The 24,913-nt window shown below is 31.2% G+C and overlaps 1 protein-coding gene across 1 annotated transcript in view; it reads left to right on the top strand.

The window, feature by feature from the left end:
- Positions 1–24,913, top strand: part of LOC129948984 (neural-cadherin) — a 943,200-nt gene that overhangs the window by 820,142 nt on the left and 98,145 nt on the right. The window contains exons 12-14 of the mRNA XM_056060154.1: positions 10,024–10,167; positions 15,988–16,103; positions 19,030–19,194. Of these exons, the coding sequence (XP_055916129.1) occupies positions 10,024–10,167; positions 15,988–16,103; positions 19,030–19,194 (425 nt within the window). The remainder of the gene's footprint in view (positions 1–10,023; positions 10,168–15,987; positions 16,104–19,029; positions 19,195–24,913) is intronic.

The raw sequence follows: 24,913 nt of genomic DNA, 5'->3' as shown, positions 1-24,913 counted from the left end.
GTGTGGTTTGCATCCCAGCCTCTTTTTATATTTATATTTACAAACAGTGTTTTTGTATGGCTGGTTTTTAAAAGGAAAAAAAATTAAATTATTTAAGCCCAATTTTCGACCACTTTTTGAAGTAATAGAGGGCATACAATACATACATACATATCTCAGAAATATTTTTATTCGTAGATAGGCGAACTTACGTAACCTATTTAGGTCATGTAATCAAAAAATACTAGAAGTAGGAATTTTCATTTGTTTGGGTAGGTATTAATGTATTTTTTTTAAATGTGTCTTCTTACGATGTATTGGACATTTTGTATATAAAATCATAAGTTAGTTTATCGTTTATCCTACAAGCTTAAGAAAACTATTTACTTATGTCGATAGTTACAAGAGATTTAAACTAAACATCCGGGATATATGTACATTTTGCAACGCACATACATTCACACATGTTGAATAATGATAACCAACTATTCAATTCAAATCCAATAGATTTAACTAAAATATCCATTAAAATCAAATGAACATGAACTAGAAGCTAATACTAATGATGAATTATAATTTACGTTGTGAAATTCAAGCCTGCATATCAGAATCAGTTAAGTAGGTTAAGACATAATCTCAATTCATAAATACCAAAATGTTTTACTTAATTGATGACCCAAATAAAAGCATGTATGGAGAACATAATACATTCAAACAATATCAAATGCCAATGCAACATCCTTGGAAGCTTAATATGATTTGTAGCATATTTAAAAGGATATACAAATGTAAGACTTAAAAAATCAAAAGCATTCTTGACGTTTTTTTTTTCTCTCCTTTAACCTCGAAATTTGTAAACCAATTAATTAAAGGAAAATATTTTCCTTCGCATTCTAAAAACACTTTATTTTCTTGAGCTGCTAAAGATTACCAAGATATACTTAGATCTTTGTGTCCTTCTTTCATTATAACAAGTGAAGATAATTAAAATCAATTACCCAGAGTCAGGACACCCTCATTGGAAAAAATAAAAGTTTCATCGTCCATAAGCATACAACAAAACCAACAACAACAACACAAATATTTATTATAAAAGGCAAAAGGAAGAAAAATCCATATTCCCCACCTAATCTATCTACGAGTAGGTACATACCTAACTTGACCCTTCAAAATTAACTTCTCCCTTCTATCTGTACCTAAAGATAGTAACTTATATCAACGAAATGAGTGTATAGACAAAATTAAAGAAAGAAAGGAAGAAAAAAAAAATTAAATAAAATTTCCTCAATTTAATCACTCGGTTGGAAATTATTGTCACGAAATACGTGACCAGCATCCGTATCGAGATCGAGATAAATTCTTGACATCATCCTCCTCTCGTCATTATTATTATTACCATAAATACAAGAGTGTCAACATCACCATCATCATCATCATTATCATCAAGCGACTTCTCTCTATAGATACTATACACAGTTACACACACACACACTCAAAATATCCTATACCTTCATTATCATCTATTCACATCCTTTATCATCAACAACCATGCACTCAAAATCCAATTTCTGAGATGGACGGACGGGACAGATCTTCTGTCTGATGGGGTTCGTATGTCTCCTCTGTGTGTGATAATTTTTTTTTTCTTTCTGCTGTCATCAGAAGACTTCTCGAGATATTATGTAGGTACTGTATGTATAGTGATTGCTTTGACATCCTTATTATTTAACTTGTTCTGTCAAACCATCAGCAGGATATGGGTTTCAAATTATTATTTACAAAATAGGACAATTATAATTGCCAAATACAAATAATAGCCACAACAAATGAGATACTAAATTGAGCCAGAGCAAAAAGATAGATGAATTTGGTTTTGACACCAAACATTATACTTGATCTCTATAGAGTGTATTTTTGTTACAAGATACAATAATCTAGCACACACATTTTAACATTTATCATACATATATAGGATGCTCATGATGTTAGTCATTGATATTTTTTCGACAGAAATTGATCCTTGGTTCTTTTGAGTTATTGATCTGAAAAGAAATAAAGCAGGAAGTTTTCAACTTGTGGCTTTTAGTTGAAATTGCGCCTAAAGTATCGGATTTTGACTAGGCGCAATCCTAGACGTATGCAATTTTTCTTTATTTTGCTTCTTTTCACCTTGCTTAAGTGTAATAAGTCGAACTAAATAAAATTGTCTTATAATCACTTTTTAAAAATGCTTTGTTCCTTTATTTCTTGGTCTTGTTTAAGTAGCTCTCATGGCTGGCTTCACAATAGAGCATTCTGTCAGTCCATTTTCTCAACACTTAGTTGATGTCTTTGGGTCGATTGCTTTAAGTGCTTAGATTGTTTAAGGTTGTTGCCATAGCATTAGTCCTTCAAGGTTCTCTAAAAAAAAGTGAATAAATCGTAGCTCTGAGACAGCCAGTTAACATCCTGCAAACGTTTAATAACACGATTTTTGAATATAGTGTTCTAAATACTATTTTCTATCTGTAAAAGAAAATCAAAATTTTCAACAGAGACATTTCCGAGGAAAGTTTACATGAGTAAGTTGGTAATCTTTCGTAATCAAAAGAAATGAAGATTAACAAAATGTAGGAATTATTGGGATTCGGAAAGTACATAAACTGTCACCCTTTCCAACGACACGCCGCTAGTCAAAATATTAGCGCGTATAATATTTCGATCAAGTTGTTTGATAAGAAGTTTTGTATCTTTACTAATTCAAGGGAAATCTAAATTTAGCAAAAGCATTAATGGCACGCCTAATTTCAATAGCAGCCTATGTGAGAAAACACCGGATAGCTCCTCATATCTACTACTACTTCATCAAATATGTTTTTATTTATTTTAAAAACAAAATCATTTCTTGGTGCTAAAATCGCTTATTGAAAAAAAAAATTGATGTTGAGGTTTTTAAATGAAGTCAAACACTACCAAAAGTTCAGAACTACTAAGTCCTAAATTACAAACATCTTTCGTCAGTGTCATACAGCCCTTATTATCGGTTTCGACCGACTTTTAATAGCACTCCAGCATTTCGTTAATGTCATTATAAAAAATGCCTAATGCTAGACCACGATAATAGGTCCAAAAGCAGTAAGCTCCTAATAATATGCTACTAATAATTGTTCTATAAAAACGAGTATATTTGCTTTCTGATTATATTATGTGTTAATAGCGAATCTAATAAGATATTTTATTACTGTAAAAAACTAAAAAGAATCTCAAGCCTCGTAACTACCTCCACACAAAAACAAATGCCATAATATATCTCTGTTATGACGTGAAGGACGGGCAAACAAGCAAACAAACAAACTAACTTTCTTAATTATATTATTCGAATAGAAAGGGTTTTCTGGGAATTATGGCACCTTATCCAGTATGAACCCAATGTTGTTGTCTTCGTTAATTTTGGTTTAAAAAAGAATAGTTCAAAATTATACATCTTTGCTCCCAATTTTATTTTCGAAAAAAAATGGTTCAAAAGTGTTACCACTTTCACTCTCTGTAAATTAATTCGATTCTTCACTTGAAAATAACTTATTTTCTGGTTTTTCGAACTCAACATGCGGCAATTTTGTTTGTAAACGTAGTGCCGCCCTCAAGGTTAAAATACTGATTAAAAAAATAAGCTTTCGTCCATAATCGTAGTCCAAACCAAAGCTGCTCTGAAGACTAAAATGAAAGCGAATAAACCGAGATCTTGTTCAGAATTATCAAACTAGTATGCGAAATATCGAAGGTCCTTAGCATACCACTGTCACGAACTTTTTGCACAAACTTGCGTATAGGCTACAAAACCCTTGCTTTGAAAAAAAAGTTTTCATATATTTTCCAAATATTGTCCAAGCATAAGGCGGCTCATGTCTATCCGTCGAAAAAGAATGCTTATTTGATGTCAAGATTTCGATGACTTGATTTCAAATTAAACCACTAGACGACCCTTCCCCTTCCCCCACTATTTTTTCTAAAAATAAATTCCAAAAACCAATTTTTTTTTAAATTTTTTAACCACATTCTTGCAATCATCCTAAAGTTTTGTCTGATTTAAATGTCAACTTCGAGTTGATTCTAAAAACGATAAACTTTCCCTATAACCTTAATTCTTCATAAATCGCATTTAAAATATCTACCAAATACGAAAAAAGTTTCTTTTCATACATTTTTATATGTTAATACCATTTTTCCGACTAATGGTAAATTATTTCTTAAACTAAAGATACTTTTGTGTTTCTTTTATGTCCAAACTTTTTCCTATTTATGTGGAATGGGAGTGTTTTTTGTTTTAAACTTTTGTGAAGTACAAGTCATCAATTGGTCAATATTCGATTTTGGATATTTGTTGTCGATAACACTTCGATAACATACATTTAAGCGTCTTAAATTATTTAATATTAAAGTTGATGTGTTTGAATCTGCCAAAATAAAAAAGGACTAAGAACTTACCCCTCGTATAATGGTTTTTCTTTCATGATGGTAATGTTACAATCAAATTCCTTAAAATAAAAAACGTATACGCCAAAGTGCACTTCTTTTAAATTACTCTTATTTGTTTGATTGAATGGAACCGTGTAAGGATTGTGTGTTTTATCTTTACACAATGGTAAACTTAGGAGCGTTAAATGCCCCCTTAAACACTTTTATTTTCAAGTCTCTCTTCCCTCACATCAACGTCAAATTTGTTTTAAACATACAAAACAATTTTCTTTAAACCATGAACAAAAAAATTACAATCAAGTGAATCGGAGTGTGTCCTTGAGACAAGAAAATAACAAAATCCTATCTTTTTATCTCACATCACTTTATCTGACACATAATTTTTCATTTCTTTTTATAACTCAAAAATATTGGTTGGGCAGCAAAATAAGAAAATAAAAAAAATTGTAAAATCATGTGATGTGGAAATGGTCTGGTGTAACGATAACTATCTACTTTTCCACTTGGAAAAGTAATTTTTTTTTTGTTTGTAACTTTATGCACGAAGTCAAATGGAAAGATTTGCTTTGTTTTTTGTTTAATACAAAATTTCTAGACACATGGACAGGACATGAAGTCAAAATGATGACAAAATAAATGACATTTTTTATTTTTCTTTTCCTTCGAATTTATTTACATATATAAGAAGCTTATAATGCCTCTTTTTTTTTTTTATTTTGAATGAGATATTTAAGTGACAGACATTTAAAGAAAAAAAAGATGGTCTACTCAAGAAATATTTGTTTTACATGATTTTTGAAATGTCCTATTTTCATTGAATTGGAAAATTTCGCACACATACTTAAAATACCAGAAAATCAACATCAGCAATTCAGTTAAGTGGAAAATATGATTTTTGAGTTTAAAAAGAAAGTAAATAGAATTATTCAAACAATAAAATAATTGTAATATAATAAGTCTGGAATATTGATGTTATTTGAGTGGAAAATCTGTCTATACATTGTTGTGTGTTTCTGGTGTGTAGAGAAAACCTTAATGATTATTATCCTGTGTTTAGCATTAATGGTTGGTTTTTGGGATATGAATTGAATATTTCAAGTGACCGCACTGGCAATTACCATAATAATGCAGTCAACTTGAGTGATGTTGAAGATGGAGCTTTTCAAATACCCACTCACTGATAATAGAGATTTGTCAAGGATCGAAAATTTGATGTGATTTTTCAAGTGAATAATGACAAGAATTTTATTTTAAGTGACTCATTATGCATATAAAGGATCTTGGATAAAATTTAATCTTTAAAAGATGTTTTTCAGTGAGAAGTATCATTAATACAAACATTTGATACACATTTTTAGTAGTAACACATTGAAAATTTTAATATTCGCTATAAATTCAAGGAACATTTTTCAGTCACTATTCACAAATATTAAGCACTTTTGTGTCGTCATAAAAAAAAAAGACTTTCTCGCCTCTAGACCAGCGGGAGTGAAACTGATGTTAAACTTTTAGATGTTAGAGAGTTTGTTCTCAGTTTTAGAAGAGCAAGGGCGGATCCAGCCTTTTAATTTACTTAACATAAAATTAAGTTTTTACTCACCGCTTAAAAATGGAGGCTTACAAAGTTAAAATATCATTAAATGTATCTTAACCTTACATTTACACATTTTTAAGGACTAAACTGACAATTTAAGTTATTCATTTATTTTAGAACACTGTTGTCCATTAAGGTATGATCTTACTTTTTGATTTGGATGACTCCCTTCATATGAAAGCATTCCAAGATTCTAACAGTTTTCTAAATATGCCATATTCAAGAACTATAAAACACAATACTTTAGAGGGTTTTTGGTGCATTTCACGTAGCAATGTAAGAAATTTTTTTGAAATGTAGCTTTTTTTCAAAGATATTCAAATTTTTTTTTGTTTCCGTTTGTAATAATGCGAAAAAAGGCAAATCTTCCTTAACCTCTAATTATTATCGACCGATTGCACTTACATATGTCTCTTCTTTCCAAGGTCATGGAAGCGCTGCTTAATTATCAGCTCAAGAAATAGCTTTAAGATCGAAAGCTTCGTAATGACCGGCAATACGGCTTTCGTATTAGTAGTAGTAGTAGTATTGGACGGGCTCGAGTCTGAAAACCACATAATAAATGCTGGTGTACCCCAGGGCTCTGTTCTATCTCCAACACTCTCTCTTATTTTTATTAATGATCTCCTGGCTGCAACTCCTAATCCCATACATTGTTTCGCTGACGATAGAACTTTTAGCTTTTCATATTGGTTTTCAGAATCACATCCCTCTTCTTCGGATGTGGAACTGCAACGATTAAATATGATAAGTTCATTCAATCCCGATCTAAACAGCATTCTTGAATGGGGATTAAAAAACCGCGTGGAATTGAATGCTTCGAAAACGCAATGCTGTCTTGTATCGTTAAAGCGAGATTCACCCCCTTGCCATTATCCATGGATGGCGCTTGCATCGAGGAGACTGAACATCTCGATATTCACGGAATGTTTATAACCAGCCACCTCTTGTGGAACGATCACATACGCGATGTCGCCAAAAATGACGCAAGATGTTTGGGTTTTCTAAAGCAATGCAAGAAGTCTTATACCCCCTCTGATCTGGCTGTTATCATAAGACCTATGTCTAAAGCTTGAGTATTACTCTTATATCTGGGCTGGTGATTCCGCAACTTATTTAAGCCTTTTGGACAGTATTGAACGTAGAGAATCTAGATTGATTGGTGATATTACCATCATAAGATCATTTACGTAGCTTGAACATCTTCGAAATGTTTCTTGTCTCACCCTCTTTTACCGTTATTTTAACGGTTTATGCTCAAGTGAAATAGCCAGTTGCATTTCTCCCCTTAAACAGTTCAACCGTAATACTTGCGCTTCTAGGAATGCTCATCAAGTCGTACTGTTAAGTACGATTCGTTCTTTAGCCGTACTACGCGAATGTGGAATTCCTTACCACACCCTGTTTTTCCCAGCCATTGCAATACTCATTAATTCTAACCCAATGTGCACCGACGCGTCGACGCCTCCTTTCAACCTCTCTCTTTTCTTCATAGTGCTCACATTGTGTCTTTGCATAATAAGGCTAGTAATATCCCCTTAAGTGTTGCTTATTATAAAAAAAAAATAGTTGGGAAGAAACTTTTATGTGGCACTCGCAGAATGTCTTTTCACTTTAAATCTTAAGAGATTCAAGGCTTTTATACCAACAGATACATATGAAACGTTCATCATGTTTTTAAAACAGCCATTAGTTTGACAAAAGTGCTCCTTTAGCTGTTTTTGGGACATTTATATTATTGATGAAATTCACTTCAAAAAGTAGATTTAATTAATTTTTTAAGAACTTAAGATTTTTTGTATTCAATACAAAAAAAAACAATTTTGAAAGAAATTAAATGCACCCTAGAACTTTTTTATGTCTTCCAAAAAGTCTGTTTAAAAATATTTATTATATTTAAAGATTTAAAAATGTATCTTCAAAATAAGTTTTCCTCAAAAATTAAAATGCCTTTTTATTTCTCAAAAAACTTTTTTGTTTGGAAAATAAAAAGAACGATTTTTTAAACAAAATTATCGTTTAATTTAAAAAAAAAAAAAATCTTATTTTTGTTTTATCGGCTTAAACCCATAATTTCTCAGTTTGAACTCAATCGAAACAAGGATCGTTCATTGTTCAAAAGTTGATAAAATTGAGCTGCGTTATTGAAAAAGGGCTGAATTTCCGATTCATATTATGTTGAACGTAGTACTTTTGGCAAACAAAGTTAAAGGAGGCAAAATATGAATTTTGTTTTCCTAAGTAAAAAATAAATAATTAAAAATATAATGGGACTTATATCCATTAACGCAATACGATTGTTTTGAATTCAAGGCAGTTCCTACGGAAAGAAAAAAATATCTCCCATGGGGGGAGGTAGTGGTGGCTCATGATTCAAACGACCTCTCCCCCTGGATCCACCATTGTAGAAAAGGTGATTAATGATTATAACGAAAGAACTAGATTTGTTGATCAAAAATTTCTACTTTCCTTGAAAGATTTAGCTTATGGTCCATAATCGATTCAACCCTTTAAAGGTGAAATTCGTAAATTAATTAATCCTTTAAAGGTGAAATTCGTAAATTAATTTGTTAAATTAAAAAAATAAATTGGGTGGTGCAACAGTCTGTTTGAGAAGTAGGGCCTAGTGACAGACAACTCCCAACCATTCCTGTGTGCAAGAACTGTTATCAGGGATGAAAGGGACCTACATTTTTAAGCCGAATCCGAACGGCAAATTTGAGAAAGCACTTTTCATGGTAAAAATTACTCTTGGAGAATTTGTCAATTCTTCGCAAGAGGCCCTCTCGCATGACAGTCCATCGCACTAACCATCATGTCACGGGTACTACCAAATGGCAAATTAGTCATTTAAAATTTTCGAAACCGTAGAAACCAATTTTTTCATTATTCATAATCCTCTTTATGTGATATCAAAATGAACCTGATTATTGGAAAGCACATGTTTAATGTTTTAAATTAAAACAATATGAAATTTTAAAGAAAAACTTAAAAAAAACTTGACAAATGGGACCCATTACAATAACTTCCTATGGGAAGTTTAAAACTTAAAAAAGCGGTTCTTTAGATTTTGTTTAATATGTTCATCATTTGGAAAAATATTCAAGGCTGCAAGTGACTTTAAAAACATTTGAAAAAAGTATATTAAGTATATGAAGTAATTAATTTCAATAATAAATAAGATAACTTCATTGCATACATTTTTATATAAAAGTTAAATGAAAGACTTTATCAATAAGTCCTTAAATGGACAAAGGATAATGATAACGTACCTACGAAAAATTATTGAAATCATTTTTCTGGTAGGCTTTCTTATGAATATATATTTATAATTTAACCAACAAATAAAATTCCACTGAATTCAATTATCTACTTTTTTATTTATTATATTATGATCCTATTCCCCTGAAAATACCAACAAATACAGAAATGACAGAAAAAAACAAACAAACGAACCATAAAAAGGACATTAATAAATAAAAAAATCTTGTCTGGTTCTCAAAAATGTATTGATACGAGTAGAAATTGGAATTTAATCAATAAAGTACATATTTAGTTAAGTTAAGAAAGAATCAAACCAACAACAACAAAAATAAAAAAGGTCAAATGGTGAATGTTCCTCTGAACCAAAAAATACAAAGAACTCGAAAATATTAACATTATTTTTGGTCTCTCGAGATTTCGAAACAGAAACATGTGTTTTGTAATATCAACAATGGCAAGTGATTTAATGTTTTCTCGGTTCGATATTTATACTCAAGTTAGAAAAACAATACTTTATACTTATCTTTTCTTTGAAGTAAAAAAAATGGTAAATAAATCTAAAAGTGAATTCAATTTGTTGCTTTTCGACAAATGAGAACGATAAAGTATGAAAGAAAGTTCAAGCTTGAGTAATTCCTTAAATCATCTAAAAATTTAGCACTTACTCGTTAATAGCATGAGCCTCTATTTTTTAAACACACACTAATAATTTATATTTTTTTTCTTTTCAGTGACTAAATTTATTCGTATTGGAATTGCTGACAAGAACGATAACCCACCATACTTTGACAAATCCCTTTACGAGGCGGAAGTCGATGAAAATGAAGACATCCAACATACCGTACTTACTGTTACCGCCAAAGATCACGATGAGTGTAAGTATAATAATTATGAAACAACAAAAAATTGCAATTAACCTAATGGCATCAGTAGCGATTGAGGATATTTCATTAGAGATCCTTTTAACAGAAAAGTAAAAAATAAAAATCCTTCTGTTATTTATTTTGATGATGCATATGACATGACATGGAATGCAAATACACAGATCAAAGAATTTTGCGGTTCAAATAATCCGATTGCAAATTTAAATTTATTACAATAATTATTCCCCTTCAGGATCTTTTTTTTCATTTTTCTTTTGCACTTAGTTTGTGACCCAAATAAAATACTGGTAAAAGGATATACTTACGGTGCAGCTAATAAAGTTCTTATGTGATAAAAAATATTATTATTATTGCCATAACACGATGATACAATACAAAGTCCTCCAGAGATTGCGTTTGTTTGTGCTTTTTGATAGGAAATTTCAATTTTAGGTTTTTCCTGATGTTAAGGAGGAGTTTTCGTTACGTTTGTACGTATGTATTTCCGTTCCATACCATTTATGCGTTGACATAATTTTACTCAAAGCATTCAATTTATTTTTACTTCCTGCAGATTTTAATTAAAATTTAACAGATGTCATGACAATATAAGAGAACTAATTAAAGAAGGGCGTATCAAAATGTCAGTCAGTAGTATGATATGTCTCTTATACACTTTAGACTTAACATGTAACCAAAGTAGTGTATATATGTAGTTGTTGGTGTATGGAAATGTTTTCGCATAATATAATGTTGGTTTTGATTTGATTATATAACACACACACACTGTTAAGGAGAGGAAATAGCAAACATTTGATTTACTCAATTATAACGAACAGAAAATGTCACAAGGACTCTTTTTTCTTTTATTTTGAATCAAATGATTATTTTGGAATTTGCATTCATGTAAAAAAAAACATTGATGTTTTAAAAATATTTGTTTGTGATTTATAAAATTATGGTTGAATAAGGAACTTGTGTGCTCAGTTGAAAATGACATTATATCTGTTTTTGACGTAGCAAAATAATGATTTTTCGAAAAGTTAACAAATTTAGAAAAAGACATATTATCCGTAATTAGTTTGTACAAAAATGTACAAAAAAAATTGAATTAAATACCCTCATTTTCCAGATTTGCATTTTAAATATTTTTTTGTTGTAGGTTAATGACATACTTAGAAAATTCTTCGTCAATTGGGTCGCACAAACATACTTTTGTACCCAAGGACTCTGTTTCCAAATAGTCCTTAGATTTTAAAATTTAAAAATACACTTAGTCTAAAAAAACTCCGTACAGCAGATTAGTTTTAGTGTTTTTTGAAAAGAAGTATAAATTAATTTAAAAACCAAAGTGGTAACATTGAAAAAAAAACTTAGTTCCAACTTTTACCTTTTTACCAAATTTAAAAAAATTGTGATTGTGATTTTCAAAATACATTTTTAATAAAAATTAATATTTTATCTCAGAATCCACAAAAAAAATCTGCTGCTTTTAAAATAAGTTTGTCTTCAAAAATCAATTTAATTTTTTTAAGAGATTTTTTAAATTAATTTTTTATGTATAAAATTTTAAGTTAAAAATATTTTTTATAAGTAATTATTTAGAGCTTAAAAAACTGAAGACTTATTTTCGAAATATGAAATTTTGACAAAAAATACTTAACATTTCTTGTACGTAGGTAGAAATGGCGATCTCAAGGCAACCTAGCCTGAGATCCAATTAGCGCTGTAGTGCGCCGTTTTGGTACCAAAAACTCGTTTGACCTGTTATAGAAAGGGAAAGATTTATAGAGAAGCTTTATAGCGATTATGTTAGAGCCATTTTGTAGCATTGAGAAAAAAGATTAGGTCTCTAATGCTTTTCCAAAGTATTTCATTTTAGTGTTTGCCAAAGCAGGACATTTGCAGAGGAAATGGAATATCGTTTCACTTTCTCTCTGGTCACTACAACCCAACTTCTCTGCATGAACTCATATAGACCAATGTCCGGTACAAACCGCAAAAATCCTGGCTATGTCTTTCCTTGGCCTGCATAGAAGATCGTTAGTACGGTTTTTAGTATAGGTGGGCCATATCCTCCTAGATATAATGCAGTTGGGTAAATTGCTCCATCATCGGTTTGATTCAGTTTGGTAGATAGAAAAGACTTTACCCTTCATAGCACCAAGAGGAATGTTAACCATTTCCGCAAGTGAGCTATGAAGGGCCGATAATTGCCTGGATAGCTAATTAGCCCGTTTATTTCCCACGATACCATTATGGCCCGGAACCCAGATCAGGGTGACACCGAGGCTCAGGCTCGCAAGCTCATCGCGACATTGCTGGACCAATTAAGATTAGGATGTAGCCGAGTTAATGGCTTTGACAGCTGCCTGACTGTCTGTAAAGATAGCCGCATTTCGGTTTTGGTTTGGGCTTTGTTTAAGTATCTTACATGTTTCCCTTATTGCCAGCAGTTCAGTCTGAAAAACGCTAGCAAAGTCAGGAAGCCTAAAGGATTTAACTACATTTGGGGACTCAAAAAAGATCCCAGAACCATCTCCGCACTCCATCTTTGAGCCGTCATTAAAGATGGTTGTGTCGAGACCTATCGACACGATGTCATCCTCCCAGTCTTTTCTGGATGGGAAAATAACCTTAAAACCCTTACTAAGGCTCAAAGTAGGAGTGCAGTATTCAGTGTCTACCGAGATAATATCTGAGGGAATCAATTTCGTCAGAGTAGGGGCCCTCACTTTTTGATATAGTGTATGAAAACACCATCTCAGAGAGCTAGCCCTCGATATAGTTTCACATGTTCAGCAGACCTTTGCTGTTTGTGGAGAGCTCATCCACAACTGCTACGTGGAGGTCATCCCCGACAACCTCACTAAGAGTACGCAGTTGCGCTGCTCCAGACGATGGTGCTTTCACCGGCTTTGTTCGGTCTTGCTCTTTTTCTGAGACGTGCAGATCTCTACCTAGATCTGTTTCGCTTAACGGCCTTTTCTCGGCTGGCCAGAAGATTGTTGTATTCATCAACAACGTTCTTATACTTTATTTTATCTTGAGCGTCCCTCTCATGAATCACTCCGGTCTCTTCATTTTTGGCAATCTTGGCAAGAATGAGAGAGGCCGTTTTGAGCGGTTCCTGAGAAGAGCGCCTTCCGATGGTTTTTTGGTTCCTCGAGTTGCTGTTTCGGTTTTTTATACGGTTTAGGAAGTATAGGAGTGCTATGAATAACACTGCCTTTACTTCCTGCCTATACTACTTTTGGTTTGCTCACAAGTTCTGTAACTACCAGCGCTAAATTAGCAAAGAGTTCATCTTCCAAGTCTGTGGATGGTTCTACGTTTCTCATGTCTGGTTCGTCCATTTTGTTAAAGTTTTTTTTAATGTTTGTCCCACGAGTAGGTCGGAAAAAAGAGGTCAGCCCCGGCAGAGCCGATATACCGGGGTAAGGCAGAAGATAAGACGGACCCTGCCAAGTCGCTCTTGTACAAATCTTAAAAGAAAACAACATTTTTGATCATTAAATATTATTAAGGCAATATAGGAAATGATTGAAATCGGGTAATCAGATCTTGTAAGAACCTTAAACAAAATAATAAAGTTATTACTTTCTGGTTCAATTTAAAACTATTTTCTCATTGAAAAAAGTCCAATTTAGAAAACCTTTTTAGAGACACATTTTTAAGTTCGTGTTTTAGAAAATTCAAATTTTCGGTTTTTTTTTGTACAAAAAATACGTTAACATTTAATCTTGAAAAAAGAAAAAAAAAAACGTCTTACTCGAAGTCGCCTAAAACCCTTATTTCCAAGGTTTAACTCAATCGATTCAACGGTTTGGCTGTAAGGGCAAAGGCAGAGAGATAGACAGATATGCGGGCAGCCAAAAGGACTTTTTTAGACTTTTCTGACTGTATACAACACATGAATATCAATTTCTTGTAGCTTGTCGTATTCTTCTTTTTTTAAAAACTTTACGCAAACAAATAAACTGAACGTAATGACTCGCTGAAAACTGGTAGGAAAGAATGAATATGATTAGATTGTAGTAAGTACCTTCTACCTACCAACAACATTCCTTAATTTTCATAATAAACATGTCTTCATCTACGTTTCTATTTGCATAAAACCGAGAACGCCAATAAACTATTCTTTATCCATTTAAGAAAGCTACCTAACTACACAACCAATAGGCGATCGCTATACAATTTAAACAAACATGTTCCGACTCTTTCTTATTTTCACATCATTTATTTTCCATCCTTTTTCTTGTAATATAAAATTAAAATAAAACTATCCAAAGAAAAAGCTTTGAATGAACTCGTTGAATACACAAACAATTGTTCTCTTTAAGTATACTTACAAGTATTTTTCATTTCCGGGATGAGTTGTCCTAGGATCTAGATGAGTTGTGTCTTGGGATGGATCGCGCCATAGTATATGCAACGGAAATTAGCTTTCCGACAAAAAATGTTGTGTATTCGATAAGTTCATTCAAATACACAAACCATTTCATTTAACATAATATTTTTCGAGTATTTCGTATTTTTATTATAGTAAAAAGTTAAGTTTTTTCAACAAATTATGAATAAAATGCATTTCGCATAGTCTATTGAAAATTCTCTTTGTTTTGACACCTTATTTGTTAAAATGAGTTCCGTATGAGAGCCGAAAAATGGAGACATGCTAACGAAATAATATGTATGGTGATATTTCGTTTAGACTAAATTTCGGAGTTTATACTTTTTGATATCTGTCAATTGATTTAAAATCTGTTTATTTTTCCATTTCATAATTTTATTAGACTTACAACTAGAAAATTATTGAAAGTGATGCAAAATCACTCTTTGTTTCCAATATTCCAATATTTGGTCGACTTGTTGGGTGATCTCCAACATTGTTATATGCGAAGTAGCTTGTTGTCGCAGATAAGCCCAAGACTTTTAAAGCCTTGGATTACAACAACATAGCACGTTATCGCTGAATAAAAAGAGTTCGAATATTGGACATTTCAACTGCAATTTACAATTCTGAATTTCAATTTTCAATAACACAATAACTATTGACTTAGTGATCTTGTTGCTTCCAAGTTTCCGTATGAAAATAACAAAGGACACAACAAATCTGTTAACAATGGTTTTAATTAAAATAACTTCTTCGAACTTAATTTAAAAATTTAGTTTAAATAATACAGAATATCTGAAAAAAGTATATAAAGTTTTTGGTCATTAAAAAATATTATTTTAAGAATCTTCACTCATAAAAATGCCTATTAAAAAATATTTATTGAAACGGTGATCTTTGCCCTATATCTCATTTTTCCACGTTTTTCTATTTTAAATAATAAATTCGAAAAGAATTTTGTTTATTTTTTTTTCATTTTTCAGTTTAATTTGAAACGTAATTGAACCAGATTTAAATAAATATTTTAATAAAAGCATTTTTCCAATTCTTTGGCATTTATAGTTTTACGAATTTAATTTTAAACAAACGCATTTAATTCTCTATGAAAGCTTTAATAGAGAAAACAAAATTACCTAGAAATATATATATCTAGAGGTACTATAACAATAAATAAAATATGAAAACCACTTAAAAATGTACGCAACCGTTTCTACTTAATTTTGTGTTAATGTCATGTCACGCACCGTCTTCAAATAAATTACTTAATATTTTTTTTATTTTTTACGTACATCCTTACAAAAATGTAGGTTCAAAAGTATAATGACATCCTTTTACGCAAAACCATTAATTATTAGAAAAATTATTCATTTTCATGTTTTCCTTTTCCTTTATCTGTTTTTTTTTTTTGGTTTACTCATTCTCAAATTCTTTATTTTTAGCCTCGCGTATTCGATACGAGATCACAAGCGGTAACATAGGTGGCGCTTTTGCTGTGAAAAATATGACGGGTGCCATTTATGTAGCTGGGGCCCTTGACTATGAAACAAGACGACGGGTAAGTTTCATCATTTTTCTTTCTTTTTATTTTTTAGTTGTATTTCTTTTGTATTATTTAATGTATTCCAATTTAACGACACCTTTTTTATATAACTGTGCACTTATTAAGGTGCAAAACCAAATAATATTTCATTCTGATACAACAAAAGGAGATTCAAAAAAAAAAATATTCCACCAAGGAGAAAAATAAAATTATTAATAAAACAAAAAAAACAACAACAACAAGTATAATGGATAGTGCTTTTGCTTTTTCTTTTGAGTAAAATAATATTTCGAATGTCCTGCTGGGCTATCTAGTGCCTAGAGAGTGGTCCTGAACAACAACAAAAAAACAAAATGAAAATGAAAATAAAATTGCCTTTCATTTATAATATTGATACAATTCCCCCATCTCTCCTGGTGCCATCGATAAAAATATAAACGAAAGCAGACAATCACCATTTTTTCGAATTCCACACAATAGAATTGCTAAAGAACTCTCATCAATCCTAAAAGGACATACAAATATTTTCATTCATTTTCATTCATATCCCAATATAAATGTGTAGGATTGGTAGGTTGGTCCTAGGTATAGATTGTAGGTTCATGTGGCTGTAATGACTTTATTTAAATTAGTGGACGAACTGGGAACAGAAAAAACTAGAGTAAGAGAGATATGGAACTACTATTCCATTGTTCAAAAAAGAATTAAGGACATCGTCAATTTGAAATTCGCTGATGCATAAAAACGACCGAACAGAAAAAAAAATTAAACACACACACAGACACACAATCCAAATTCCAAAAAATTGTGAACTATTGGAATGTTTGTGACAAAGAGAACACAAAAAAAAAAAATAGAAAAAATGGAGCCCAATGAAAAAGGACTTCACTACCATCCATCCATGGAGTCAGCAACTATGAACATATTCGTACTTATATAACTTAAGGATAATCACAATTTTGCACACTTTTCTGCAATGAACAGATACTAATTGGTGTGGCTTTTGTTCAACACAAAAAAAAAACATAGTCGGAGTTGATGGGGTGGATCTTATATTATACACAGTGGTCAAACTGTAAAAAAAAAAATAAGTTGAATAATAAAGTCGAGGACGAGAAGGAAAAAGCAGCAGAGTGAAGAATTGAGAAGTTGCAAATGCACTCAGCACACAATAAATGACTTGGATTGATCGAATGCTATGTCAAGTGATTATTTTTTAATGGAATTTTATTTATTTTTAAACGTCTCTCCTTGAAGAAATTGAAGTGGCCTTATACACCGAAACAGCTTTAATATACATCCTTTTTTTTGTAGATGCTTCTTATCGACTGAAATTCATTCGAAAAGAATTGTATTAAATGATAAATGATTGAAAAGGATAATTATTGAGATGAATCCTTTTTTCGAATTCAAACACTTGGTTAAAATCGATTAATGTATTTTTACGTAAAAGTTCAGAAAGTCCTTCGGTCTCTTTTGGCGATAAAACTGATTGCATTTAATGGAGTAAGGTTCTTTTAATAGTCTAGGACTAAATAATTATAAGTCAAAATCTAATAAAAAAGGACTAAATAATTATAAGTCAAAATCTAATAAAAAAACAAGTTAGGTTCTTGAAAGATCGAAGAATTCGAAATACTTGTAAAAAGATTTACATTAATTGGTATAATAAGCATACCTTGAAGACGCAATACATTTGGTTTCAGTTGCCACCTTAAATTTGATTGAACCCATTTTTCTTTGTGTTTATTGTACAATTGATCCATTTTCAACTTAAGAAAAGGACAAATCTTACCAGACAAAAAATATCTGTGTTCTGGGTTCGAAATGGTAGTTTTACTTAAATATTTCCATTTTCTATCAAAATCTTAAATGGCGCCCAACGGAAGTAACACACAACACATTGTGCAAACTTCTTTGCTACTCTTGTAGCATTTCAATTACAAACATTTTAGATTACCAAAATATTTGTGTTTAAACAAAAATAATTCGCTTATTTATCTTTGAATGAAAACACATTTTTTTCGACAAAACCTTAAATGGCGCCCAACTGATATAAACCAAAAAAAAAGACTATAATTTCTAACATCCCATCGTTTGTCTCTTTAGCTTATGAGAAAGCAATATTAATTTGGTAAAACAAATATTAAATATCACTCTTGAGTATACACTTAATTTACTGACATTGGGCGCCATTTAAGAAAATTGGTACATATGTTTTCTTCAAATACCTCAATCATGAACTTGCACTTAAAACAACAATACAAAAAAAAAAATAGAGGAAAATCTAGGATCGGTATAATCTATCAACTGAAATCAATCTCATCTTAATCTTAAGTGGCGCCCAACGTTATTCGTGAAAAGTATGAAAAAAAATGTATCTCTTTTGAAAATAATGTTAAAAACGGTCTTATTGAAGGTTAATGGTTATGAAGAGATATCAACACGTATGTTTTCTACCACCAACCACATTCAGGGATTACACTTACAAAAAAAATTGTCTTCTTCTTTCAAATAAAGGGAACTTTTTTAACTTAAGGAAACAAAAAAAAGTCGAGTACATAAAACATTTAATTTTATGCTTTAAAGTTTTTTGAAATAAAAAAAAAAGAAATCACTTTTTCTTTTGAAAGAGTTTAAAAATGAATGAAAATTCAAGCAATCTACATACATAAATATTCCCCAACACAAAATATCCCAAAATATTTTTCGTTTTTCTTTAGATGAATTTATAAACTCAAAGCTCTTCTCTTTTATTAAAACACATTTTTATTCAACCATCATTTTTTTCTCTTCAATTTTTGTGTCTCTTTGGACGCTGCTATACAAAAAAAAATAAAAATATACACCAATCAAAAATATGACACAACTGATTTCCACCATCAATCATCGTCTGATGGAATAAATAATTTAAAAAATTCATCATATTTACAATACGCAGTATGAACTTCGTTTAGCTGCATCGGATAATCTTAAGGAAAACTATACAACGGTAATAATCCATGTTAAAGATGTCAACGACAATCCACCAGTATTTGAAAGGCCTACATATCGAACTCAAATAACAGAAGAGGATGATCGAAATTTACCGAAACGTGTTTTACAGGTTCATATTCCAAAAAATATAATTTTTTTTGTATATTTTTTACAACGCAACGCAACGTAGAGTGCATTTTAAAAAAATCCTTTTTTTTTAATCCTTGTAGAGGATTTTGTTGATATTTGTTTTTATTCTGTTTTGCATTGTTGAAATAATCTGATATTGATTGATGATACACATTTTACATGCGAATTACCCGCTTTGTGTTTTATGTTTTTATTTTTGAATTTTTGGATTTGTAGCATTTTAATTTCCATCGTTTTGAGTTTTTTTCTTTTAGGGACTTTATAAATCCATTTCACCTTGATCCCCAGTGAGTGTGTTTGTTGATTTATTTATTTATATATTTTGACCTTAATCTCGTTTTTATTTTTGTTTAATGAAAAGTAGTCGCTTAATTTGTAAGAGATTTGCATGTACGCTGTATTTAAAACAAAATATCTTTTATACATATTTTTTTTTTGATAATAATTAAAATGCTTGAAAGGGGATTTCAGATTTTTGTTTTATACTTAAATTTTTAATGAAGAGAATTTAATTGACAGAAAAATTATAAATGCATATCGAGAGCTTAATATTAACTTGGGTTTCCATTATTCGGTCTACCAGATTAATGATAATAAGGCTTAATGCAGGAACTCGTTCTTCGATAATAAGCATTTTTATAATTTTTTTATTTGGTTCATTTTTTGAAGAAAGGATCAGAAATAAAATCTGATAACACAGAAATTCATCGAAGTATTGGATATTGCTTTTTGCATATTTAATGAAGGTAATGGAAGATAATACACAAAGTTATATCTCTATTTGTACATAGAGAAAGTCCATTTAATCTTAAGAGCCCTTGAAACAAAAGATGTGTAAACAGATCCTGAGGACATTGATGATTTTCTGTTTCTTTGTTTTTTGAATTCAATGCATTAATAAGTAAAAGAATAATAATTGTAAAAAGATTGAAGAGGGTTTTGTGGGAAAATTACTTCGAAATCGGAACTTTTCCGTAAGTTGTTGTTTTATTTATAGAAGTCATTAATCGAAAAGTAATTATGGATAAAGAATTAAAAAAAAACTATTTAGAATTTTGAAAAAATTAAATATACTATCTTTTATAAATAAATCTTAAAAAATGATCAAGAAAACGAAGGTTTATAAAATCAATGCTCGTCGTTTTTAATTATGATATAAAACTAATACATTTCTACAAAAACCTTAAAATTTCTGTTAAAACCTTGAAAGCAGCTGACTTCATATTAAAAATAGTGACAAAAATGAATACATTTAGTTCACCAATCGTTAAAACAGTAGCTTTTGAAACTTTGGTCATTATTCTAAGAACCTAAGGAACAAAATCACTTCAGTTGTTTATCTTTAGGCTTTTTTTAAACGGGAAAAAGACCCACTTTTAAAGCCTACCTTAAAATCTATAGTCTGCGTTTTTTAACCTTGTATACAGAATATTTTACCGCATAACCTGGATTGATAAAGCCAATTTGCTTGTAGCACAATTTGCTATTAATTCGAGTTTGCTGCCAATGAGTGATATGACTCCACCTGTACTTGAAAGCGTAAACAATACTATGGAACAAATCTACTTTCGAACTCGTTCAGTTACTAGAGTACTTAAAAATCTTGACATTCACAAATCCGCTGTCCCGGATAGTATCCCTCTATTGTTCTGAAGAGGTTTTCTTCAGCGCTGGCAAAGCCACTGCGTAAGCTTTTTCATCTATCCTATTCTACAGGTCTCTTTCCTAATGGATGAAAACTGCATTTGTCCAGCCTGCCCTAAAAAAGGATTATCCTCCTCACCGTCTAACTATCGTCCACTTGAACTTACGTCCCTTCTTTCCAAGTTCATGCAATTTCTGATCAATTTTCAGCTTAAGAATTATCTTGAAGAACGAAAGCTTCGTAACGACTGCTAATATGCCTTTCGTATCAAAAGATTCACTAGTGATATTATGGTTCATCTCACCGATTAGTGGAGCAAATCTTTACATTGTTATGTAGAAAGTAAGATTATTGCACTTGATATTTCAAAGGCATTTGATAGAGTTTCGCACCAAGCTCTCTTACAGAAAATGTGTGCTTTTGGTATTGATGAATCCCTTCTTCGTTGGGTTAGAAATAACCTTTCGGACCGTTCAATTCAAGTAGTATTGAACGGGTTCAAATCTGATATCCACAAAATAAACGCTGGTGAGCCACAAGGCTCCGTTTTCTCTCCGACACTTTTCCTTATTTTTAAAAATGATCTTTTGTCTGAAACTTCTAACCCACTAAATTGTTTCGCTGATGACAATACCATCAGCTTCTCATATTCGATTTTAGATTCTCATCCTTGTTCTTCGGATGTGGACTACCAACGGCAGCGTATGATAAGCTCATTAAATTCTGATCCTGACAGCATTCCCCCAATGCCACTATCCATGAGTGGTACTTGCATCGAGGACACCGAACAGCTATCAGACCTAGGTATGTGCATTACAAACCACTTGTTATATAGTGATCACATATCTGAAATCGGCAAAAATGCTGCTAAGTGTTTGGGTTTTCTTCGAAGATGCAAGTAGTTTTTTACCCCTTCTGATTGGGCTATATTCCATAAAGCCTATATTCTTCCGAAACTTGAGTACTATTGCCAAATCTGGGCAGATGCTACCATACCCTACTTAAATCTCCTAGACAGATTTCACAAGAGAGCTCTGAAAATGATAGGTGATCGTTGTCTAACTGAAACTTTTGTATCTCTCGGCCACGGTCTTAAGGTTTCATGCCGGTCATTATTGTATCGCTTCTTCCATAAGCAATGCTTTTATGAAATAGCCAGTTGCATTCCTCAACTCAAACAATTCAACCGCAATACCCGTTCTTCTAGGAATGCTCATCAGTTTACCCTTGAGCCCAATCGGACGCACTGTAAAGTACAGAGATTCATTCTTTAGCAGCACTACACGAATGTGGAATGCTTAACCTGGCTCAATATTTCCGACGCATTACAATTTGCAGCCATTCAAAACCAATGTGCATCGGTATCTCTTTTCTAATCCTATCCTCCCTTCTAATTACTCGCATTGTGTATAATCATCATAAGGGTATTCATATCCCCTTAAGTGTGGGTAAAATATAAAAAAAATACAAAAATACGTCTAGACGATAACATTTTTGTTCACTATGAATGCTCCCAATATTCTGTCCAAAAGCTCATAAATTTAAGTGGGTATTTTCCCATATTTCAAGTTATTTTATTTGATAACAACAAATGTATCCCTGATGTGATTGTTTATCATTTTAAGGACTTCACAACAATTGCTATTTGTGTATGCGCTTTAAGTAAATAATCAATTTTTTGATAAATCCTTTTTGCCTCGAGCATCTATAAATAAAATGTTATATTATTTATTTACCCTTTTTCTCTTCACACAAAAAATATAAAATAATTTGTTAAATTTTGTGATTGAATAAAGTGCTTTAGTGCATTAAAAAACACAATTCAGTTAAATATCCTGGTAGCCTATTCACATACCCATACATTGTCATATATCTTGTTTAAAAAAATAAAAAAGAATTATATTAAATTGTTCCTAAAGGATTTTTTTTGTATACCAACACACTTAATTTTCACAGACAGGCAAATAACAAAATGGTTCAATATACATAAATAAAAACTTACAATTTGATGGATAGAAGATAAATAATTTTTTATTGTATTGTTTTATTGATTTGTTCAATTGAAAATTTATTATATTTAAATTCTCTTTCATGAAATCAGTAAGAGAATATTTTTATTTTACTTAATTTGTAAATAATAAAATTTACACAAGTGTTTACAGTTTAAAAAAAATACAATAAGATTTATGAAATACTGAAAAAATATTGTGATATTTTTGTGTACCAACACAGTTATTTGTTTTTTTATGGATTTTTATCGAGTTTGTTAATACGTTCAACAATGACAATCAATAAAAGTTAATATATTAAGTCTTAAAGTGGATTAATTTTTGTATAGAGAGCAGCTTAAAATATTGGAATCTATTGATAAAAATATGTTTTTTGAGGTATTATTATCTTAATACTTGTCACAAAAGGATACCAGTAAAAGTTACAATCTTTTTAATATTTTTTTTTTTGATAAATATGTTTAAATATTTTGATTAAGTTGCAGTTTGAGTGAAATAACATGTTTTGTTGACATAAAGGTTTTTTTTTAAATAATGACTTTTTATTTAAAAATTTTAGTTATAAGAACATTTTTTAAATAAATACGAATTTCACTCAAATTGAAATCACACAAAAAATTTCTTTAAATTAAACAAAAAAGGAAAAACAATTTTTTTCTATCTCGAATATTTTTCGAACTAGAAATGATACAAATTTTTGAAATGAGGTTTTTTACAAAATCGAAATCTTCACAAACTTTTTCTAAAAACTTTTGAGCCGAAGAAAAAATTAAGTTATTGATTTTGAAACTATTTATATTTTAACTTCCATTTTCTTTTATCTTTTAGAAAATAGATTTCGGTAATATTTTTAGTAAAATTAAAGAGACTGTTATAGGAAAGTTTGTTTCAAAAAAAAAACACATGCAATTAAAAAAAATCCATAATTTAGTGTTTCCAGATTATTTCATGCAATTGTTGATTTTGACTGCGCATCAAATTGTTCATCCGCTTAGACTATTTTGGCATACTCTTTCGAACATTTCAACCGGTATCAAATGTTTTAATGTTGTCTTCCATTGCGTCAATTGAAGCGGGCTTGTCTGTATGGATATGAACTTAAACATAGTCCCAGAAAAAATAGTCTAAGGGCTTTAAATCGCACGATCCAGGCTGCCAATTGAGCGTTCCCGAACGTCAAATAAAATGTTCACCGAACTTGCCTCTCTGCCTGTGTCACCTTAATTTAAAAAAAAAAATAATTTTCGAGGGTACTGCCTCTTGCGAGAAATTGACAAATACTTCAAGAGTAATTCTTGTCATGAAAAAGTGCTTTCTCAAAAATTAGCCGTTCGGATTCGGTCTAAAATTGTAGTTCCCTTCCATTCCTGACAACAGTACTCGCACACAGGAGTGGTTGAGAGTTGTAAGTCACTAGGCCCTGGTTCACAACGGACTGTTGCCCCACCCCATTTGATTTTATTTGAACTTGCCTCTCAATAAGTCTATTGTTGCGCATGGTGTGTGACATGTGGCACCGTCTTGTTAAAACCACATGCCATGCAAGTCAAAGTTGGATATCATGTCACGATAGCGCTCACCATTCCATAGTTACGTTACGATTCGCATCATCTTTGAAGAAGTACGGTCCAATGATGCCACAAGCCGACCATAAACCGCACCAAACTGTGACTTTTTCTGGATACATTGGTGGTTCTTGCAATGCTTCTCGCTAATATTCACTCCAAAATCGACAATGTTGCTTATTTACTTACCCGTTGAGCCAAAAATCAGCTTCGTCGCTAAACACGCAATTTTTCGTTAAAAAAGTGGATCTTCGGCCAATTTTCAAAGAGCCCATTGACCAATGATTCAATTCTTGCACCAGCTGTATTTTGAAAATCATCACACCTTAATATTTCCGCGTTGGTGCGAACGGCGTCAAATCAAAGCCGATACAGCTTTGATATTGTCTTCAGTTCACACTCTACGTAAGCATGTTGGTGGTTTAATGTCCAACAATGTTAACTTTGAACTTAATTTGAATATGTTTGACAGTGAAAAAA

This window comes from Eupeodes corollae, chromosome 3 (assembly GCF_945859685.1).
Source record: "Eupeodes corollae chromosome 3, idEupCoro1.1, whole genome shotgun sequence".
NCBI lineage: Eukaryota > Metazoa > Arthropoda > Insecta > Diptera > Syrphidae > Eupeodes > Eupeodes corollae.
This window is presented reverse-complemented; position numbering and strand designations above follow the sequence as displayed.